The 17514-nt window shown below is 57.6% G+C and overlaps 2 protein-coding genes across 2 annotated transcripts in view; both read right to left on the bottom strand.

Moving 5' to 3' along the window:
• Positions 1–1409, bottom strand: part of HCN2 (hyperpolarization activated cyclic nucleotide gated potassium and sodium channel 2) — a 28011-nt gene extending 26602 nt beyond the window's left edge. The window contains exon 1 of the mRNA XM_045202373.3: positions 721–1409. Coding sequence (XP_045058308.2) covers positions 721–1364 — 644 coding nt within the window. The 5' untranslated portion in view covers positions 1365–1409. The remainder of the gene's footprint in view (positions 1–720) is intronic.
• A 5157-nt stretch (positions 1410–6566) lies between these two features.
• BSG (basigin (Ok blood group)) lies at positions 6567–15600 on the bottom strand. Its single transcript, XM_024569130.4, has 8 exons — positions 15418–15600; positions 9479–9635; positions 8732–8814; positions 8458–8594; positions 8109–8382; positions 7600–7624; positions 7370–7433; positions 6567–7292 (listed from the first exon to the last, which is right to left on the bottom strand). Exons 1-7 carry the CDS (start codon positions 15482–15484, stop codon positions 7370–7372), a joined length of 807 nt encoding a protein of 268 aa, XP_024424898.3. The 5' UTR covers positions 15485–15600; the 3' UTR covers positions 6567–7292.
• Between the last annotated feature and the right edge of the window lie 1914 nt (positions 15601–17514).

Below are 17514 nucleotides of genomic sequence, written 5' to 3'. Positions count from 1 at the left end.
AGCAGAAGGAGCAGTAGGGGTACGGTGGTGACCCTGCGCTTGGCCTCGCTCTGCGCCTTTCCACGCATCAATCAACCCGTTTAATTTCTATCCATATCTACACACCCACTGACACATGTGCACAGCAGCTGAGACTGATGAGGCTCAGAGGACACAGCCTGCCCTGGGACCCCGGGATGCTAAGCGCTCCCTCCTCACTCAATATCCAGCCTCGGGGAAGGGACGCGCCTCCCTGTGGCGTGGAGCTCAGGTGGAAATCGTGGAAGCGGGCCCTGTCTGCTTAACCCTTTCTCTGCCAGACTTTCCAGGGCGCGTCCTTCCCGGGCGCACTTCCTTCCTCCTTCCTTCCGCTCCGCCACCTCCCCGGCACCCCCGTTCCCCTCTATTCGTCCTCTCCATCCCTCCGCGCTCAGACCCTGGTCCTGCGGTTCGTGACGTGAGCCCTCCCGGCAGGGCGGGGGATGTCTGGGTGCGTGGGAGGGGGAGCGCCAGGGTTACGGCAGTAGTCTGCGCGAGCCTCCCAGTGCCCCTCCAAGGGCGGAGCCTCGCGCGCCCAGGTCATTCCAGGCGGTTCCCGGACGCGCCCGAGGTCACCCAGGGGCCCCGAGGTCACCTGCGGGGCGCACTGCTCAGACCTCCGCGAGGCGCTCCAAGGACGGTCCCCGCGCAACCGCTCGCTCTGACCCCTTCGCGCCGGCCCGTCCCTCCCGGTGGCGGTACCTGAAGTCACTGTACGGGTGGATGATCCAGGCCCCGGCCGACTTGACGCGCTCCTGCTCGCGCTCCACGGCCTTCTGGCTGCCGAACATCCGCAGCGAGAACTTGTTGACGCCCGGCTGCAGGAGCGCGCCGAACTGGCGCTGCATGAAGCTGGCCTGGCTGCCGCGAGGCTCCCCAGCCGGGCCCGCCTCCTCGCTGCACGCTTCGTCTGCCGGGCCCGGCCCCGAGGCCGGGCCCGATGCGGGGCCCGCGGGTGCCCCGCGGCATGAGAACGACACCTTGGGGCCCCGCGCCGGGCCCTCGGGCCCCGCGGGGCTGCACTGCGGCTCGCCGCGCCCGCACTCGCCATTCGGGCTGCCCTTGGCCGTGCTCGCCGCGCCCGGAGTGCCCGGACGGCCGCACGAGCTGTCGCGGCTTCGGAGCCGGGCCCGAGGGCCGCCCTCGTCCGCCGCCTCCGGGGGCGCCGCCTCAGTACGGGGAGGCTGCTGGAGGGGCGCGGGCCCGGGGCCAGGAGGGGGCGCGGGCGGCGGCGGCGGCGGCGGCTGCTGCTGTGGGGGCGCGGGCGGCAGCGGCGGCGGCGGCCCCGGAGTGGGGGTCGCGCCCGGGCTTTCCCCGGGCCGCCCGCCGCCCCCGCGCGCGTCCATGGTGAGGAGGCGCCGGGCAGTGCGGAGCGGAGCCGCCGCCGCCGCCGCCGGTGGCCCGAGCCCGAGGGAGGCGGGGGAGGCGGGGGCGGGGCGGGGCGGAGCCGCGTGGGGCGGAGCCTGGTTCGCAGGGGCCGGGCAGGGGCGGCAGTCCCGCCTCTGCCTGCGCCGTCTGCGCGGCTCGCCCAGGATCCGCGGCTGGGAAACTGAGTCCGGCTGGGAAACTGAGCCCTCGGGGTCGGGACAGTCCAAGGTCACGCGGCCCGAGACCTGAGAGATCCGCTTAGGCCTCTGCCCAGAAGTGGCAACTAAGGCCCGCGAAACGAAAGGACGCGCCCAAGGTCACCGAGCTCAGTCGCGGGCTGGAGCCTCTGCGCGCGACCTTGACTTGGCAAGGGGCCTTGGGTCCGCCTTTGTCCATTGCTCCCGGCGAGGCGGTAGCCGTTGCTGGTGGGACTCAGAGAAGTGGGGAGTTCCCGTGCCAGCCTCTTTCCTTTCTACGGGTTTGAGGATTTCATAATAAAAGGCTGGTTTTAAGGCCACAGGAGCCCTTGGCTTGTTCACTTGAGGGCCCTTGGACAAAGCCCTCAAGTGGGAATGTGTTATGTGGGGAGGGGCAAAGTGGGGTTAATGCTGCCCGTCCCAGAGTCGCCCCTTTCCCCCACCTCCTGCATATGAGGAAACTTAGACCAATAGGAAGAGCCCCCTAAAGCTGATGACGACCCACATGCTCCAAGAGTGCCCTAAACCACAGTGGGGGTCTGGGTCTCCTGTAAGGCTGGTGGGCTTTAAATCTGGGGAATGTCCAGGGTCCCAGGGGGCCCCAGAGCCTGTTATCCCTTCCCACCAGATGCCCCACCATGCTGCCCAATTTCTCTGCCCCAACTCTGAGAAGACACCTGAGGTTCTATTTCTGGGTCTGGAGCCAGGTTGGTGTTAAATGTCATGGGGCACAGGCCCAGGATTTTGTCCCTATCCCCCTACCCACTTTCCCCCTCAGCTGAACCAGAGAGTGGGGGACATTTCCTGAGAGAAGGGCGATGGAGAGAGAAATGGGCACAAAGGTGGGAAAGAGGGAGGAGAGAAGAGGAAGGGCCTCGAGGTGTGGAACATCCAGCCTATGACACAGGAACGCTGGCCTCCTGGGACCCTCCAACCTTCATGGTGCTTTTCGGCCTGATGTCGTACTGGGTGCCTACACCCATCAGCATGTCAGGGCCATGAGGGCGGAGATGTGACTTGTCCCTGCACACAGTAGGTGATCCATAGTGATTTAAATGGGCCCATTTGGACATGGGTGAGCTGAGTAAGGCCATCTCTTGGCGCTGCACCCCATCCCCCAAGTCAGGCTGCTCTGGGCCCTAGGAATTCCCGCTCCTTCACCAGGTGGGCCTGGCTGCCCAGGGACCACCTCTGTGGTGCCCTCAGCCAGATGGGCGGGGAGGCAGGTGGGGCTGCTGTCTGTCCAGAGACAGTGAGAGGTTGGGTAGAGTTGGCAGTGCCAGCCTGTCTCCCCCAACCCCACCCCCAGCAGATGTGTGTCCCGCTGAAGGGCTGAAGGGGGATCTTTTATGCTCGCCCTGGGAAGATGTCAGTCTGGGCAGGCCGCCAGGACCCTGGAGCTCGCCCTGCTGAGAGTGGGTAAGTGAACTGAGGACCAGCCTGAGAACCCACCATGCCTGGCAGTGGGAGAGGCAGACCCGAAATTGCTTCCCAGGGACCTGGGGGCGGGGACCTGTCAGTCAGAGGACTCTGGGACTTGGGAGTCTTGTCCCCAAGTCCTGGTGACTCCTCCCCAAACGACAGGCTCCACCTTGAGCCAGGCTGCCACCAGCCTCCCCCATCTCTTCCACTCACTCTCACTACTTGCCAGATCAGAGGATTCTTTGCCCTGAATGCACTCATTCATTCATGCCTTCCAAAAATATTTATAAATGTCTGTTCAGGGGCTGGGACTCGGGGGTGAACCTAACGGGCCACCCCTCCTTGGCAGGGCTGACAGTCAAGCAGAGGAGACAGATGACCAGCAGTGCAAACCTTGCATTTAGTGGATATATCGTCCTTTAAAAGGTGCTAAGTGCCACACAACCACTCAAAGCCAGGAAAGCGGAGAGGAAGGTGTGGGGGGTGACGTCTGGAGGCCTGGAGGAGAAGTCTGAGGGAAGACCTGGAGGGGAGGGACAGTATCATATGGACATCCACAGGAGGAGGGTCTGGCAGATGGCACAGCCTGTGCAGAAGCCCTCAGGCTGGATGGTGACTGGCTTGTGTGAAAAGGGATATTGAGGACCAGCAGGATGGGCATAGATGACACCAAGAGACGGTGGCATGGGACCAGACTGTGTAGACAGGTATGAAACTCTAAGTCAGTTTACAATGGTCTGTTGCCTAAAACTGCTCCTGACTCCCCACTGCCTTTGAAAGGAGCTCCAGTCCCCCTCACCAATCAGGGCTCTGGGCACACACAGGCCTCCCCAAACTGAGCTTCCAACAGGCCCTGGGCCTTCGCCCCACTGTTCCCCTCCCTCGAGGCTGCCCCACAAAGCTGGTCCCGACCTCCCAGTCACTGCTGCCCACCCCTCTGAGCACCCTCTCAGCAGCTGGGGCAGGGCCAGGTCTGAAGCCCTTAAGTCCATAGTGTGGGGACCAGTGAGGGGCCCTGGATTCAAGCTTCAAGGGCTGCTTGGAAAATCCACTGCCAGACTCAAGAAATACTGAATTTCTGATCAACCATGTGAGGCAGGACCCCACATTTACCTCTGTGGAGGGGGATGCCACGTCCCATGTCTCTTGAGTCACACACACAAACAACATTGTGCACGGAACTCTGGTGTCCACCCGAAGTGGTGAGTGACCCTGGGCAGAACATGGCCCCCGGGGCATCGGTCTGCACCACAGGCTGGAGTCTCCAGCTGTGCTGACCTAGGACTCACTGGGTTTCCTTTCCCTGCTGAGCTCGCTCCCTGCCAGTCCCCCCTGGTGGGGGCAAGGCCAGGTGGGGGGACCAGCCTGACAGCCCCCATCTCTGGCCCTTTTCTTTTTTTGGCCCTTTGTGTCAGGTAAAGCAGAGGCACTCTTAGGGTCACGGCACCAGAGGGGGTGATGCAGGGGCTCTGGGAGGGCCCGCAGAGACCTCCGCCACAGGCCCTGTTTTCACAGGGTCCCAGAGAAGCAGGCGGAGCACTCCCAAGCAGCCCAGGGAGTGGGCCCTCATTCGTCAGCCCCTCTGTCCCCAGCAGGCTGGGACCCTGAGACCTCAGTTTCCAAGCCCTGCAGGAACTTGCCAAAGGGGCTCTCATAAACCCTGAGACTTGGTTACTTTGGCTTGTCTATCCCACCCCTGAAGCAGCAGGTTCCAGGGGGTTGTCACCAAGCACACCCCTCTGTGGCACAGGGCTGCTTGCTGAGTGGATGGACAAGAATGCTTAGTGTGAGGATAAGGGACAAGGCTGCCGGCCTAGTTGCTAATTGGGTTTATTTTCCTGTGTGCACAAGAACTGAACGGCCGTCCACGCATGGCAAACGGGGTCCCTCCCCAGGGGGAGGGTGCTTTGTGTGAACCTACCACAAGGCGGAGTCCTGCTTGCGCACTCCCATCCGCTGCTCTGCACTTGGTGAGATCACCTCCGACCCCACAGCACTGCGGGTCTTGATGGAGAACTCAGTGCAGCTGCCCCTCTAACTCCAAGCAAGCAAACACGCCCACTCAAGCCCAGGAAGGACGGGCTGCCCAGGAGGAGGCCTAGCCAAGCCATTCCCAATGATGGGCCAGCTTCGCTGTCACCTCACGTGTTTGGCTCTTCCCACTGGACCCGTGGCCTGTCCAAAGAACCCATAGCCCCAGGTAGACCTTTGGTGTCCACTCAATGTTGCTGAGCAACAAGTAGGCATGTGCACCTTAAGGGCCACAGAAAAGTTAAAGTAGTGGGTTGCCAGGGATCTCGGGCTCAGGGAGGTTGGGCCCCAGGTGTGTCCTGCTGGAAGGCACACAAGACCAGGTAGTAAACAAAGGGCTCTGTGGACTTACTTCCCTGGCCCCAGTCCCACTCAGCAGTGTGCATGAGGCACCCTCTGGTGGTGGCCAGAGGGTAGGACTGGGCAGGGGCAGCCCCCAAACCGCAGGCTTGGGTTTCTGGCATGGAGCAACCTGTTTCTTCCTGTGAAATGAGGGGTGGCTCTTCTCAGGCTGTGAGATGCAGGACAGAGAGAGCAAGGGGAACCCTATGAAGAACCCCCTATTCTCACAGCTTGAGGAGACCAGACTCCTGGCTGCCTCCTGTGTGGCCTTGGAGGCCTCAGTGAAGTGCCTGCCTGGTCAGTAGGCAGGGGCACCTGGCTTCAGCTTTGTGGCAGTTATGCTGGACCTCTTGCCAACACTGAAATAATCTGCTTCTCCAGACACCTGGGAAGAGCTGGTCCAAGGCCCTCCTGACCTAATGACCGTTTGAGCCCATGTCCAAAAGAGGGCGCTCCCTAGATGTAGACGTGGGGTTACCCCGGACAAGCTCCTTCCCACCTGGTGCCATTTCCCCATTGCACCAGGTGGGAGGCCTGGATAGTACCTGCTAGTCCCAGGGTTCAGCGAGACACTGCCTCCTGCTGCCTGGCCCTTCAACCTGTCCGTGCTTCCCTGCTGGTCAGGGTGCACAAGCACCCCTTTTGTGCTTTCTGGGCCCCGGCCCCACCTCAACTGGTACAACCTCAAGAGGCTGGGCTCTAGGTACCCCCAAGGCCCTACTCGCACCCTCCCCTGCTTGGGTCCTAGAGAGTCCTTCAGCTCTCCCACAAGTCTCCACCCACAAACACTGCTCACTGGCCACCCAACCACAGGGAGGGTGCTGCCTGGGACACGTGGGTAAAGGGTGCTTATCCCACACTGTGGGGAGCCGGTGGGAAAGATCCCAGGTGTTGCCCAGGGCCTCTGAAACAGCTGGGGACCACCCATGCTATTCAGACCTACTGCAGGGGCCCTCATGGTCCTGTCCACCCATCCCTGCCATTACCCTTTGCCCTGGGAACAAAGCTCCCAGCCCAAGTGGTCAGCTCCATTCCACCCTGCTCAGTCCCCACCTCTGCCCTCCCCACACTGTAACCTTACTCTGGGCCTCAGCATGGTTTAGCACTTGCCCTGCAAGCTAAACCCCTCCTGCACCCACCACACTCTCCTTTTAAGACCCAGGCCCAGTGCAGACAAGCAGCAGGACAGAGAGGTGGATCAGCCTTTATTGGTTGGGGGGCGGGGGGTACCCATCTCAGTCAGGACGCTGCGGTGGTTTCTTCAGTCTCCATGGGCACAGATGGGAAAGGGGGTGTTACAGCAACTCCCACTCCACGCTGGTCGCCTATACCACCGCCTCAAGCACGGGGATGGGAGGAGCAGTGAGGGAGATAACCCCAGGGATGGCCCGCCCCATGTCACACTGACCCATGGTGGTGCCACAGTGCTGGCTTCAGACAGGGAGAATGCCAGGCATCGTGACATGTGACCTTCTGAAAATGGCAGGGAAGCGGCAGAACCAAGGCCCAGCAGCCTCAAGAGGGGAGCCACAGCCAAAGTCTCAGGAGAAGGCCAGTGTGCCCTCCACAGCCCCCAGCACGACGGACTGGAAAACGAATGCCCAGGGACACAGAAAGTATGGGTTGGGAGTGCAGGGTGGGGATGGGCAGTGAGCAGAAGGGGCCTCCCACAGAACCTCGTGGCTCCCCTAGAGTGCTCTTAAAACGAAAAAACAAAAACCCTAAGGAATGGAATTCTACATAGAGAAAACTCTAGTTTTTAAAAAAAATAAGAGAAAATGTGATCTGAACCCACAGCATGGTCTACTTTGCAGGGCAGGTTTCCTTCATGAAGAGAGGACTTGGAATGGCACAAACACCTGGACACTGGGCTCCTCTGGACGGCAGCTCAGGCCTGTGCAGACCCCTCACCACCTGCAGGAGGAGGGGCCCTCAGACTCCAGCACTGGCAGGCAGACACTACCCAGAGCTACGCCCCTCACTTCACTCACTCAGTTGGCGTTCCTCTGGCGGACTTTCTTGCCTTTGTCGTTCACATGGTGCCCACTGCTCTTCCTGGGGATATTGGAGGGGAAAGAGGGAGGGTTTCAGTACTCAAGAAGACAAAATAGCCACCCGTCACCCCTGCCCCCAGTCACCGATGGAGAAGTGTCCAGGCCAGCAGCTCCCCCAGCCCCGCCCACGCCAACCCCCGCCCTCACTCGGGGAGGCCAGGACTCACAGTGGGGCAGAGCCCGCGTCCTCATCTGTGTGGGTGCGCAGCCCAGCCACATGTAAGAGAAGAACAGGCATTAGGGGTGCTTCTTGTCCTGCTGGGCCCTGCCCTGTATCTCCAACTGGGCATGTGGGGAACCAGGCCCCTCCCTGGGACCTGTACACTCAAAATGAGCTATCTGGGGTCACAGCCTGAAAGTCCCAGAAGCTCTGCCTGCTCTTCTCGTCCACTCACAGGCAGGCAGGTAGGCAGGCACCCCGGTCTGGCCCAGGCAGCTCAAGTTTCCTGAGCTTTGTCAGGTACAGTCATGGGCTCGTTTGGAAAATGGCCCTTGGACCCAAACAGTTGCTACAAGGGGAGAATGAACAGCTGAGGGTGGCTGCTCACCAGATCCCCAGCCTCAGAAGGTGGGGCAAACCCTGGGGAGAGGCCTGGGGACCTGGCTGGATGAGGGGGCTGTCCCTCAACCTGGATGGTGCCTAGGCCCTTGGTTCGAGGGCACAGGGCCAGCTCACCGTCCAGGATGTCATCTGACTTCCGCCGCTTCTCATAGATGAAGATGATGGTGACCAGCACAAGCACCTCGGCCACGATGCCCAGGAAGGGCCAGAGGGCGGCAAGGCGGTTGCGCACACGCAGCGTGATGATGGCCTGGTCAGTGCCCTCTGTGTTGGTGCCATTGCAGGCGTACTGGCCGGGGTCGGCCTCCAGGTCCAGGTTCTGCATGTGCAGCTCTGTCTTGGTGTCCGAGGACACCACGAACTTGTTCTGGGAGTTGTTGGTGAGGACCTGGGGGCAGGTGGACCTTATAGGACACCGAAGCCCAGGCCATACCCCCCAACCCTAGGCAGGTGCCACCCTCACCTGGTCCCCAGCTTCAGTTATCTTGTACCACATCCACTTGGTCACTGGGGGGAAGGATTCAGACTTGCAGGTCAGCACAATCATCTCCCCCTCAGTGGCATGCTCCGACTTCTTCACGGCCTTGACCTTCGGGGGCCCTGGTCAAGAGAAGAGCACGGCCAAACTTGAGCCCCACTGCCTGGAAGAGCCAACCTTCCTTCAGTGTGTGGGCTTCTCTCAACCCAGAGATGGACGAGCCTGCCCCTTCCGACACTCTGGGGGCCACAGAGCTCACCCCTCACGTCCACGCTGGTCTGGTGTTTAGGATCCGAGAGGAAGATGCATAAGTACTGTCCTGAGCGCTCGTCTGTGTCCACCCTGCAAGCAGACGTGGCTGTGAGCTGGCTCTCTGTGGTGGGGCCAGAGCACGGCCCCTGCAGTGACGGTGAGAAGGGTGTATACTGCCTATGTCCCATCAAGGAGGAACGAGGTGGTTTTGGGGATGGCAGGTGGGCTTGGCCCTGCTCCCAACCTGGCACCCTCATCAATGAGCCCCTGCACCCAGGAACCCCAGAAGCTTGAAAACAGGGTTCTGTGTTTCCAGAGCTGGCTTGGCCTCGATTAAGACAAGGCTTCAACTCAGGCAGCCTTGAGTGCCTGGGTCCTTAGTACACCAGGAACTCAGGGAGTGCAGGCTGGGGGGACCCCCGTAGTGGCCCTCTCACATGCCAGCACCCAGAGGAAGGAGAAAAGGGCCTCAGAGGCCATGATGTCTGGCAGCTACTAGATCCTCCCTGGTTCCTGGGCTTCTCACAGCCAAGGGATCTGGGCACAGTCTGTGTCTAACGTCTGTCCAGTGTGAGCCCAAGGACAACAGCCTTCACCCTGGCTGACGGCGTGGCTGTTAACAGTGAGAACAAATCAGAGCACACAGGCAACAGGAAGCCCGGGGTAGGACCAGCTCCCTGGAAAGAGGCCCCACCCCTCTTCTGCTAGGACCAGGGGGACACGGGGCCTGGGTGCCTCCATGGGCCTCACGCACTCATACTGCGTTGTCCTACTGCTTAGCTCGTCCTCCTTCAGCACGATGTCCCCTTTCTTCCAGCGGTGGCCTGTGATCTCAGCATCACTGCCATTCAAGGTGCAGGTGAGGCGTGTTTTGGAGCCGTCAACATCTACAGAAGTCGAGATCTGGCTCTCTGTGTGGCCAAATGAGAGGAGATTAGCCAAGGGATCAGAGAAAGACAAAGTCTGTGACCCCCAGCCACCTGTCCACTTGTCCCTGTAGCAAATCTGCAGCAGCACCTGCACAGTCACAGCGCCCTCTTGGGGCAGAGAAGCCACAGCCCTGTTACAAGTCCAGAGCCCCACTGGCACATTCAGGAAGGGTATCTCCTTCGGAGTCAATGGGGCCTCGGGTCTGAAGAGCTACTGGGTGAGACAGGGGCTTGAGGTGGGTTTTGTCAGCAGGCAGGGGTCTCAGATGTGAGAATAGAGGCCAACTCATGGGCTCAGCCCAGCACAGACCCTAATTTCCTTTAAAAAAATAAATAAATCCATCCGTGCTCAGGGCACCCTTGCTGGACGGTCTTGCACACTCCCTCTTCTTCATCAAAGCAAACCGCTGTGATGGAGACAGGTGTGCTGGGCTTGTGGGCTGGGCGGCACTGGAGATGACAGGGCCAGGGCACGCCAGCTGCCCCCATCCCTGAAGAAGCCTTCTTCCCAGAAGGTCAAGAGTTCCCACAGCCCATTCACAACTGCCATAAAGCCACCGTACAGGAGACAATCTGTTGTTCTGCCCAGAACACTGAGGGTAGACTCCCATTAGTAAAGGTCCTTTAACTCAATTTCCACTCAGGCAAATCTCCCCATTAAGTTTCAGATGGTCTCCTGAGGAATTGAAATGTGAAAAATCAGCCGTGGCTGGTGTGGCTCAGTGGACTGAGTGCTAACCTGCAAACTGAAACGTCTCCAGTTCTATTCCCAGTCAGGGCACATACCCGGGTTGCGGGCCAGGTCCCCAGTTAGGGGCGTGCAAGGGGCAACCGATCGATGTTTTCCTTCCTCTCTTTCTCCCTCCCTTTTCCTCTCTCTCAAAATAAATAAAAGCTTAAAAAAAAAGAGAAAGAAATGTGAAAACCACTTAGAATCCGGTAAGAAACACAAGAGACTGAGCGTAAGCTAGGAGGGCTCCTCTTCAGAGACCAGAGATGGGAGGTGAACCCCAATCTCCTAGTGTTCAGAGAGGAAGCTATGCAGGTGTTGCATGGACCAGAGGTGAAAGGTGAGGGGGATGGGGCCTTCTGCCGCCACTGCCCAGCCACGCCAGATGCTGACCCACCACCAGTGGGGCAGCGAGCACATGCCTGTCCACACCAAAGCCCTGTCCCAGGGTAGGGGCAGGTGTTGTGTGGACACCCCCGCCCCACCACCATAGGGTCTCAGGCACTGCGAGGCTGCCCACACTGGCCCACACCACCTCCTCTGGGGTGACTCCAAGGCAGAACTTTACATGGAAGTGTCTGTTTCTCCAGGATGGTCACCCATACCCTGGGGCCCTGGAGACATCCCTTCTAAAAGGCTGTGCCCACAGGGTTAAGCATAAAGAGATTCAGCCAGGGCTGTTTACAATGAGCCTCTTTTCCTTTTAGTTTGTGGGGAGAAGCCTGTGGCATAGCTGGGTGAAAAAGCAGAACACAAGACCATGTCCGAACAATTTCTGTTTGGAGGCCACCATGCTAGCAAAGTGGCTCCAAGAAACCCAGCAGCCTGGCAGCCAGCCAGCAGGCCCTCCCCACCTGGACCCTGGCCTCCTCACGGTGGACACCCAGTGACTTCGCAAGCAAAACTCTGAATCCACAGAACAAAACACAGGAAACTGGGTGGAATGATCAGAAGCGGTGACCCCCGTCTGGATGGCTATCTTAGCTGCCTAGGACGCAGCAGCAGCACAAATCGACTCCATGAGCAGCAAACCTCTGGCTTATACCTAATGACCCAATCCAGAGAGAAATGGCAGGGAAGGCATTCTCCTGCATCCACTGGACACCACACCGGACTCTCACCACGTGAGCAAAGCTTGCTTGGCCTTACCCATCCACAGAGAGACCCAGTTAGTCATTAAGAAAATTAAACCTCAAAACCTAAAGGGGCAGCAGAAAAACTTTATCCAGGAGACATCACCGCTAGATCTGGAACGATCTACAGGCAGAATACACGTGGCTCCTCACCTCAGACAGTCTGAGATCGGCGTGCACCAAGTGTGCAGCCCCAGCCCCACACCTGTACTGGGTCCCAGGGCAATGGCCCAGGGCAGTGAGACAGCGGCCCCCACCCTGCCCCACTGTCAACTTGAGGCACGCAGACCCAGCTTTCTGGCTGTGTTTCTAGTCTGGGAGGATGGGGACAGGGCACACGCACGGCCAGGCAGGGCATCTTCCTTTACAGGCCAGTCCTCACCGACCCACCGCTGGCCACCTGATGGCTCTTTCTTTAAAAGAAGACATGATGTCTCAGAATTCCAGGCAAGCAGGGATGAAACAAAAAGCTCAACCACAGCCAGACAGGAAATGCAAGGAGGTCTCTGGAGCACCCATCTGCTCCCAGGGTGTGTAGACACACATACCCTACAGGTGTGCATGTGTGGACAGCAGGGGCACGGACACACAGATATGTACCCACACACAAATGCATGCGTGCACATACACAGAGTGCACATGTACATGCACACCCGATCGTGGTTCCCTTGCTGCACGGAGGAGAGCACAGGCTGCTGGTCAGGAGGTCCTGGGGGCCCAGGCTGTCTGTTCTGGGGCAAGGTGGCTCCAAGGCGCAGCAAGGTGGCCCCAGTAACAAGTTGACCTCACATCTTCCCACCTGGGGTGGTCCAAAGGCAAATCACAGGGCTCAGGACAAGCACAATTAAAGCTAGACGCTCCACTGCCTGACCTGGAAGCCACCCAGTAATCCACACTTCTCAGGAATTAAAATCTCCCAAGACTGCAAAATGAGCAGCTCTGTGCAAAGCTGGGAGCAGTCAGGGCAGGAAGTGTGACCAAGGCAGCCCTTCTCCCAGACAGACCTGCCTCTCTCTACCATACAGCCTCGAACCCCCACCTGTGCTCTCATCCCTGCACCCAGGGGCTGCCAGAAAGGAGGCTGGTCAGATCTCGTCCCAGCTGTACCTGCCTCCCTGTGGTGGAAACAGGTGACTTGAAAGTGAGCCTAGAGCCCCTCAGGCAGGTGTCCCTGCTCTGGACTGAGGGCCTCGAGCACTGTGGTACCAAGGCCCCACCTGGGCCACCTGCCAGCCATCTCGCCAGGGAGCCTCCTGTGAGCTGGCCACCAGGCTGCAACATTTCTCTCATGCATCTTCAACAGGGCCACATCACTCCCGGGGAGAGGGGGGTGTCTAGGCATTACAATGGCTGTGGTCCTACCCGGGGTCACCACACCCAGAGACCTGCTGCTGTAAGTGATGTTACCATCTAATGTTAAAATGTCACTGGGACAGGGCTATCAGGAAAAAAAGTCTCAAAAGGCTGGGGGGCGGGGGGGCTGGAGAGTGATATTGGAGAAAGGTTGAAAAGCACATCCTTTAGCAACCCCTGGCCAAACTCAATGTCCAGGACTTGGGGGAAGCACCCCCAGAACTCACAGGGACAGGAGGTAGGAACCTCCACCTCTAGAGCACAGGAGACCGGGGAAAGAAAAGTGAAAACTCCATTCTGTGATTCCAGCCCTGTGACTGTAACCCACATTGCCAAGTCAAGTCACCTTCATCTAAAAACAGCCACCCCTCCTCTGTGCACACTCAGCAGCCAGGCGCGGGGCGCAGGGCCAGGCAGGCCTCGAGGTAAACAGCCAAGAAACTTGTAGGATGAAGCAGCAGGTACCCACCCTCCACCCCACCCACGGCAGCACTGCAGGGCTCAGATAGGAGCCAAGAATGTTTCAGGGATACCAGCCACGGGCTCCTTACCTCCTCACCAGCCCCTCCTTCCCACCAGGAGGTGGCTCCTGCTCCCCTTACCTGAGGCTCAGAGAGGCCAAGTCATCAGCTCAAGAGGCCCCGCTGGAAAGCCGGAGCCCTCCCAACTTGCCTGGCCAGGACAGCAGGGCTCTGGGCAGTCCCAGGGACTGCCAGGGTCTCCTGGCAGAAGAAATGTCCCCGGGCCTCAGGGGACCAGGGCGCTGATGCTCAGATGGAGGAACCTGCTCCTGGCAAGAGCTCCCAAAGCATTTCTGGAGCATTGACCTGGCCGGGAGAGGCAAACACTGCCACTAAGTCACCCCTCCCAGGCAGAAAAAGGACATGTGGTAACATCCTCCAAAAGACTTTCGGATCTTTCCAAGAGTCCCTGGGAAAGGTGAACTGTCGAAAGTGAAAGGGGGGAACAAGACAGACAGGAGTCCCAGGGGAGTCAGACATGAGGTAAGTGTGCAAGAACAGCCCCAAACATACAATGGCACAGATCCTCTAGGCTTCCTGGCGGGAGCTCTGAAGAGTCACCCAGTTCTTCCGCTCTAAGGAGAGGAACAAACGCAGAAACTGCTCCCAGCAGAGGAAGAGCCCCCTTTCACCCCATTGGCCAACTGCGGCCATCCAGGGCTATCTCTAAAGGGCTCAAGCTGCCAAATGCAGCTGTGTGGCTTCCAAACTCACTTCACCTACGGGCTCCTGCGTCTTTCCAGAGAGCAGTAGTAGGCAGACAGGCCCTTGCCCAGAGGCATTCAATAAATGGCTGTCCTGATTATAACGAAGAAGAGAGATATGACTGAGATCATAAGGTAGATCAGAAGTAACTCAGTGAAGCCTGTTCAAGAGATAGTCCTTCCAGGCCCCTGCCCAGGACAGTTCCCATGCCCCTGGGAGCCCCCTGGGAGCTACCTCCCCAGAGGAGTCCCAAGTCATTCTGGTCTGCACTTTGTTCCCCACATGCCGGCCACTATGAATCTTTAACCCAGAACCAAATGGGAAGTCTCAATCCAGAAAGAAAATGTCTATCAGGCCTTCCCCTGGAAAAATTGTATCTTAATCCGTTCCTCGAACATCCTCTAAATCACTTCTGTCCACCCCCCAAGAAGAGCTCTAAAACGTAATGCTGTTTGATAGTCTTCAAACATTTTCTCCAGTTCCAGCTCTTTGCTGGGTGGCCAGAGCGACCTCACAGTGACCTTGGAATAGTCTACCTCCCCTCCCAGGCCTGTTTCCACCCCTGGAAAAGGAGGTGGGTGAACTAGATGCGCCGTCTCATCTGTGCAGGGAAATCAGAAAAACAGGCGGCAGAGCGTGTTGGCTTCCCTACAAGGGTTTAAATTTAAATGTCTGTGCTAACACCAGGAACAGGTGCATACCCAGAGCAAGACTCGGGACCTAAATCTCGACAAGAATGACAATCCCTGCCAAATCCAAGACTGCCCGCCTCGGGGACACTCACGTGCACTTCCTTCCAGCGTCTACTTGAGGGGAAAAGCCCCCTTTCCAGATGAGAGCAAAGGGCCCCGAGGAGCCCAGGAGGCCCTCAGCCGCACCTCTAGTCCCAGTACAACCCGGGCCGGCGGGGGCGGGGGAGAGGCCCACTCTCAAGCTGTTTCCCCAGGCTCCCGGGCTCCTGTCCATAGGGGACGCTGTAGGACCCAACCGGATAGTCCTCCGCAGGGCTAGGGTGGGGGGCCGCCTCCAGATCCTCTCGCCAGGTACTCTCACCAGGGCCAGGCCACTCCCCGACCACCGTCCCTTCCCCAAAGCTCCGAAAACCTGAGACTTCACCTCCAGAATCTCGTCGGACCCCCCCAGCCTCCCGTGCCGGGGTTTCCCCACACAGTACTTTGGCGAGGAGCCCCGCGGGTGACTGCTAACTCCGGGTACTGCCGCCCCTGGAGCTCCTGGGTAGTAACCCCTCCACCCTCGCCAGAGGGACCCCCGCCAGAGGGACCGCCGAGGCTGGACCCGCGTCCGCCCAGCCCAGTCCTTACCCGCTCTGCAGCCGCTCTCGGTACCCAGCAGCGCGAGTCCTAGAAACACGACTAGCACAGTCGCCATGTCGTCGTCGCCTCCGCCGCCAACCAACGCCCGCAGCGTTATAAGAACCCGGAAAGGGGGCCGGGAGCGCGCGCGCGCGCAGAGCGGAGCGCGCAAGGCCCGCCGGCCGCCATCTGCGCACGCGTGAGAACGCACGTAAACACGCGCTAGCCTTGGCAGGCTCGCACTACAGATGCCGGGAGGGCTGCTCCACGTGACTTGAGCACGCCCTGCGGCCTGGGGCGTGGCTACGTTGCTAGGAAACCGGGGCAGGGCCTTCATTTGTTCAGCGTGTTACTACAGCCCTAAGCTGACTTGAAAGTGGTTAAAATGCTCAGTTTATGTTATGTGTATTTTACTACAGTACAAAAATAAAAGCATTAAGGGAAGCCATAGGGATCCCTGTGAACGGGTGGGATATGTCCCCTGGGGAAGGTGGGGGCTGCCAGATTGAGCAAACAACACCTGGATGCCAGTTAAATTTGAATGTAAGGCAGGAAACGAGTACTTTATTAGTGTAACTAACCCATGCAATATTTGCACATAGTGATACAATAAAAGTATTCGCTATTTATCTCATTCAGTATCTGAAATACAAATGTAACTGACAGTACTGTATTTTGTCTGGAAAACCTACTCTGAGGTCTCAATGTTTTTCAACAAATACTTCTTAAAACTACAAAATAATTTCAAACAAAAACAGGGTAATATAATCTTTGTGAACCCAAAGCACACACAACAAAAGAAAACATAAATTGGACTTCATCAAAATAAAACCTTTTGTGCTTCAAAGAACAGTAAGAAAATGAAGACACAACTTATAGTATGGGAGAAAATATTGGTTAATCATGTATCTGATAAGGAACTTATAACTAGATATATAATGAACACTTACAACTTAATTTAAAAAGACAATAACCCAATTAAAAACCAGACAAAGGAGCCCTGGCTGGTGTGGCTCAGTGGTTAGAGCATCATCCCTTTACACCAAAAGGTTGAGGGTTTGATTCCCGGCCAGGGCACATGTCTAGGTTGCAGGTGTGATCCCTGGTCAGAGTGCGGTCAGGGTGTGTATGGGAGTCAACCACTCTGTTTTTCCCTCACATAGATGTCTCTCTCTCCCCCTCTCTCTCACTCCCTTCCCCCCCTCTAAAATCAATGAACATATTTAAAATCTTTTTTAAATGAACAAAGGATCTGAATGCATGTTTCTTCAAAGAAGACATGCAAGCAGACAATAAGAACATGAAAAATGCTCAACATTGTGAGCCACTGGGGAAATGAAAATCAAAACCACAGTGAAATGCTACTTCATTACCACTAGGATGTCTGTAATAAAAAGGCAGGTAATAGCCCTGGCTGGTGTGGCTCAGTGGATTGAGCGCTGGCCTGTGAACCAGAGGGTCACTAGTTCAATTCCCAGTCAGGGCACATGCCTGGGTTGCAGGCCAGGTCCATGGTTGGGGGCGTGGGAGAGGCAACTAATGGATGTATCTCTCACACACCAATGTTCCTCTCCCTCTTTCTCTTTCCCTTCCCCTCTCTCTAAAGATAAATAACTAAATGGAGATGGTAAAGAAAGAGCTCTTAGGCACTGCTGGTGGGAAAGGTGAAGCTGCTGTAGAAAACACCCCAACAGTTAAACACAGAGTTACCATCTGACTCCGCAATTCCACTCCTAGGTATATGACCATGGGAACTGAAAACTCCCATCCACAGTCCAAAGTTCATTACCACCAATTAAATGCAGCCAGGACCCCCAAATTTGGGGTGCTGTGCAGGGGTGAAGGGGAGAAGACTTAAGCAGCTCAGGGAGGTGGTTCAAGTGTCACAGCTCCGGTGAGGGAATCCGCAGTATTCAGAGGGATTGAGAATACACTCCACAAAATCACAGGGTAGACTGACCTATACAGAGAGAAGTTTCCACTCCTGGTCCCTGATTGGTCAACTTCCATGCAAACGAGGACTCCAAATATTCAAAGTTTGATTGGTCTGAATAACACCATACTAATTTATTAAAAAGAATATATTCTGATTGGTCAGTAAAAATG

The sequence above is a fragment of the Desmodus rotundus genome, chromosome 9 (assembly GCF_022682495.2).
Source record: "Desmodus rotundus isolate HL8 chromosome 9, HLdesRot8A.1, whole genome shotgun sequence".
Classification (NCBI taxonomy): Eukaryota; Metazoa; Chordata; class Mammalia; order Chiroptera; family Phyllostomidae; genus Desmodus; species Desmodus rotundus.
The sequence above is the reverse complement of the archived record's forward strand: the minus strand, read 5'-3'. Positions and strand labels throughout refer to the sequence as shown.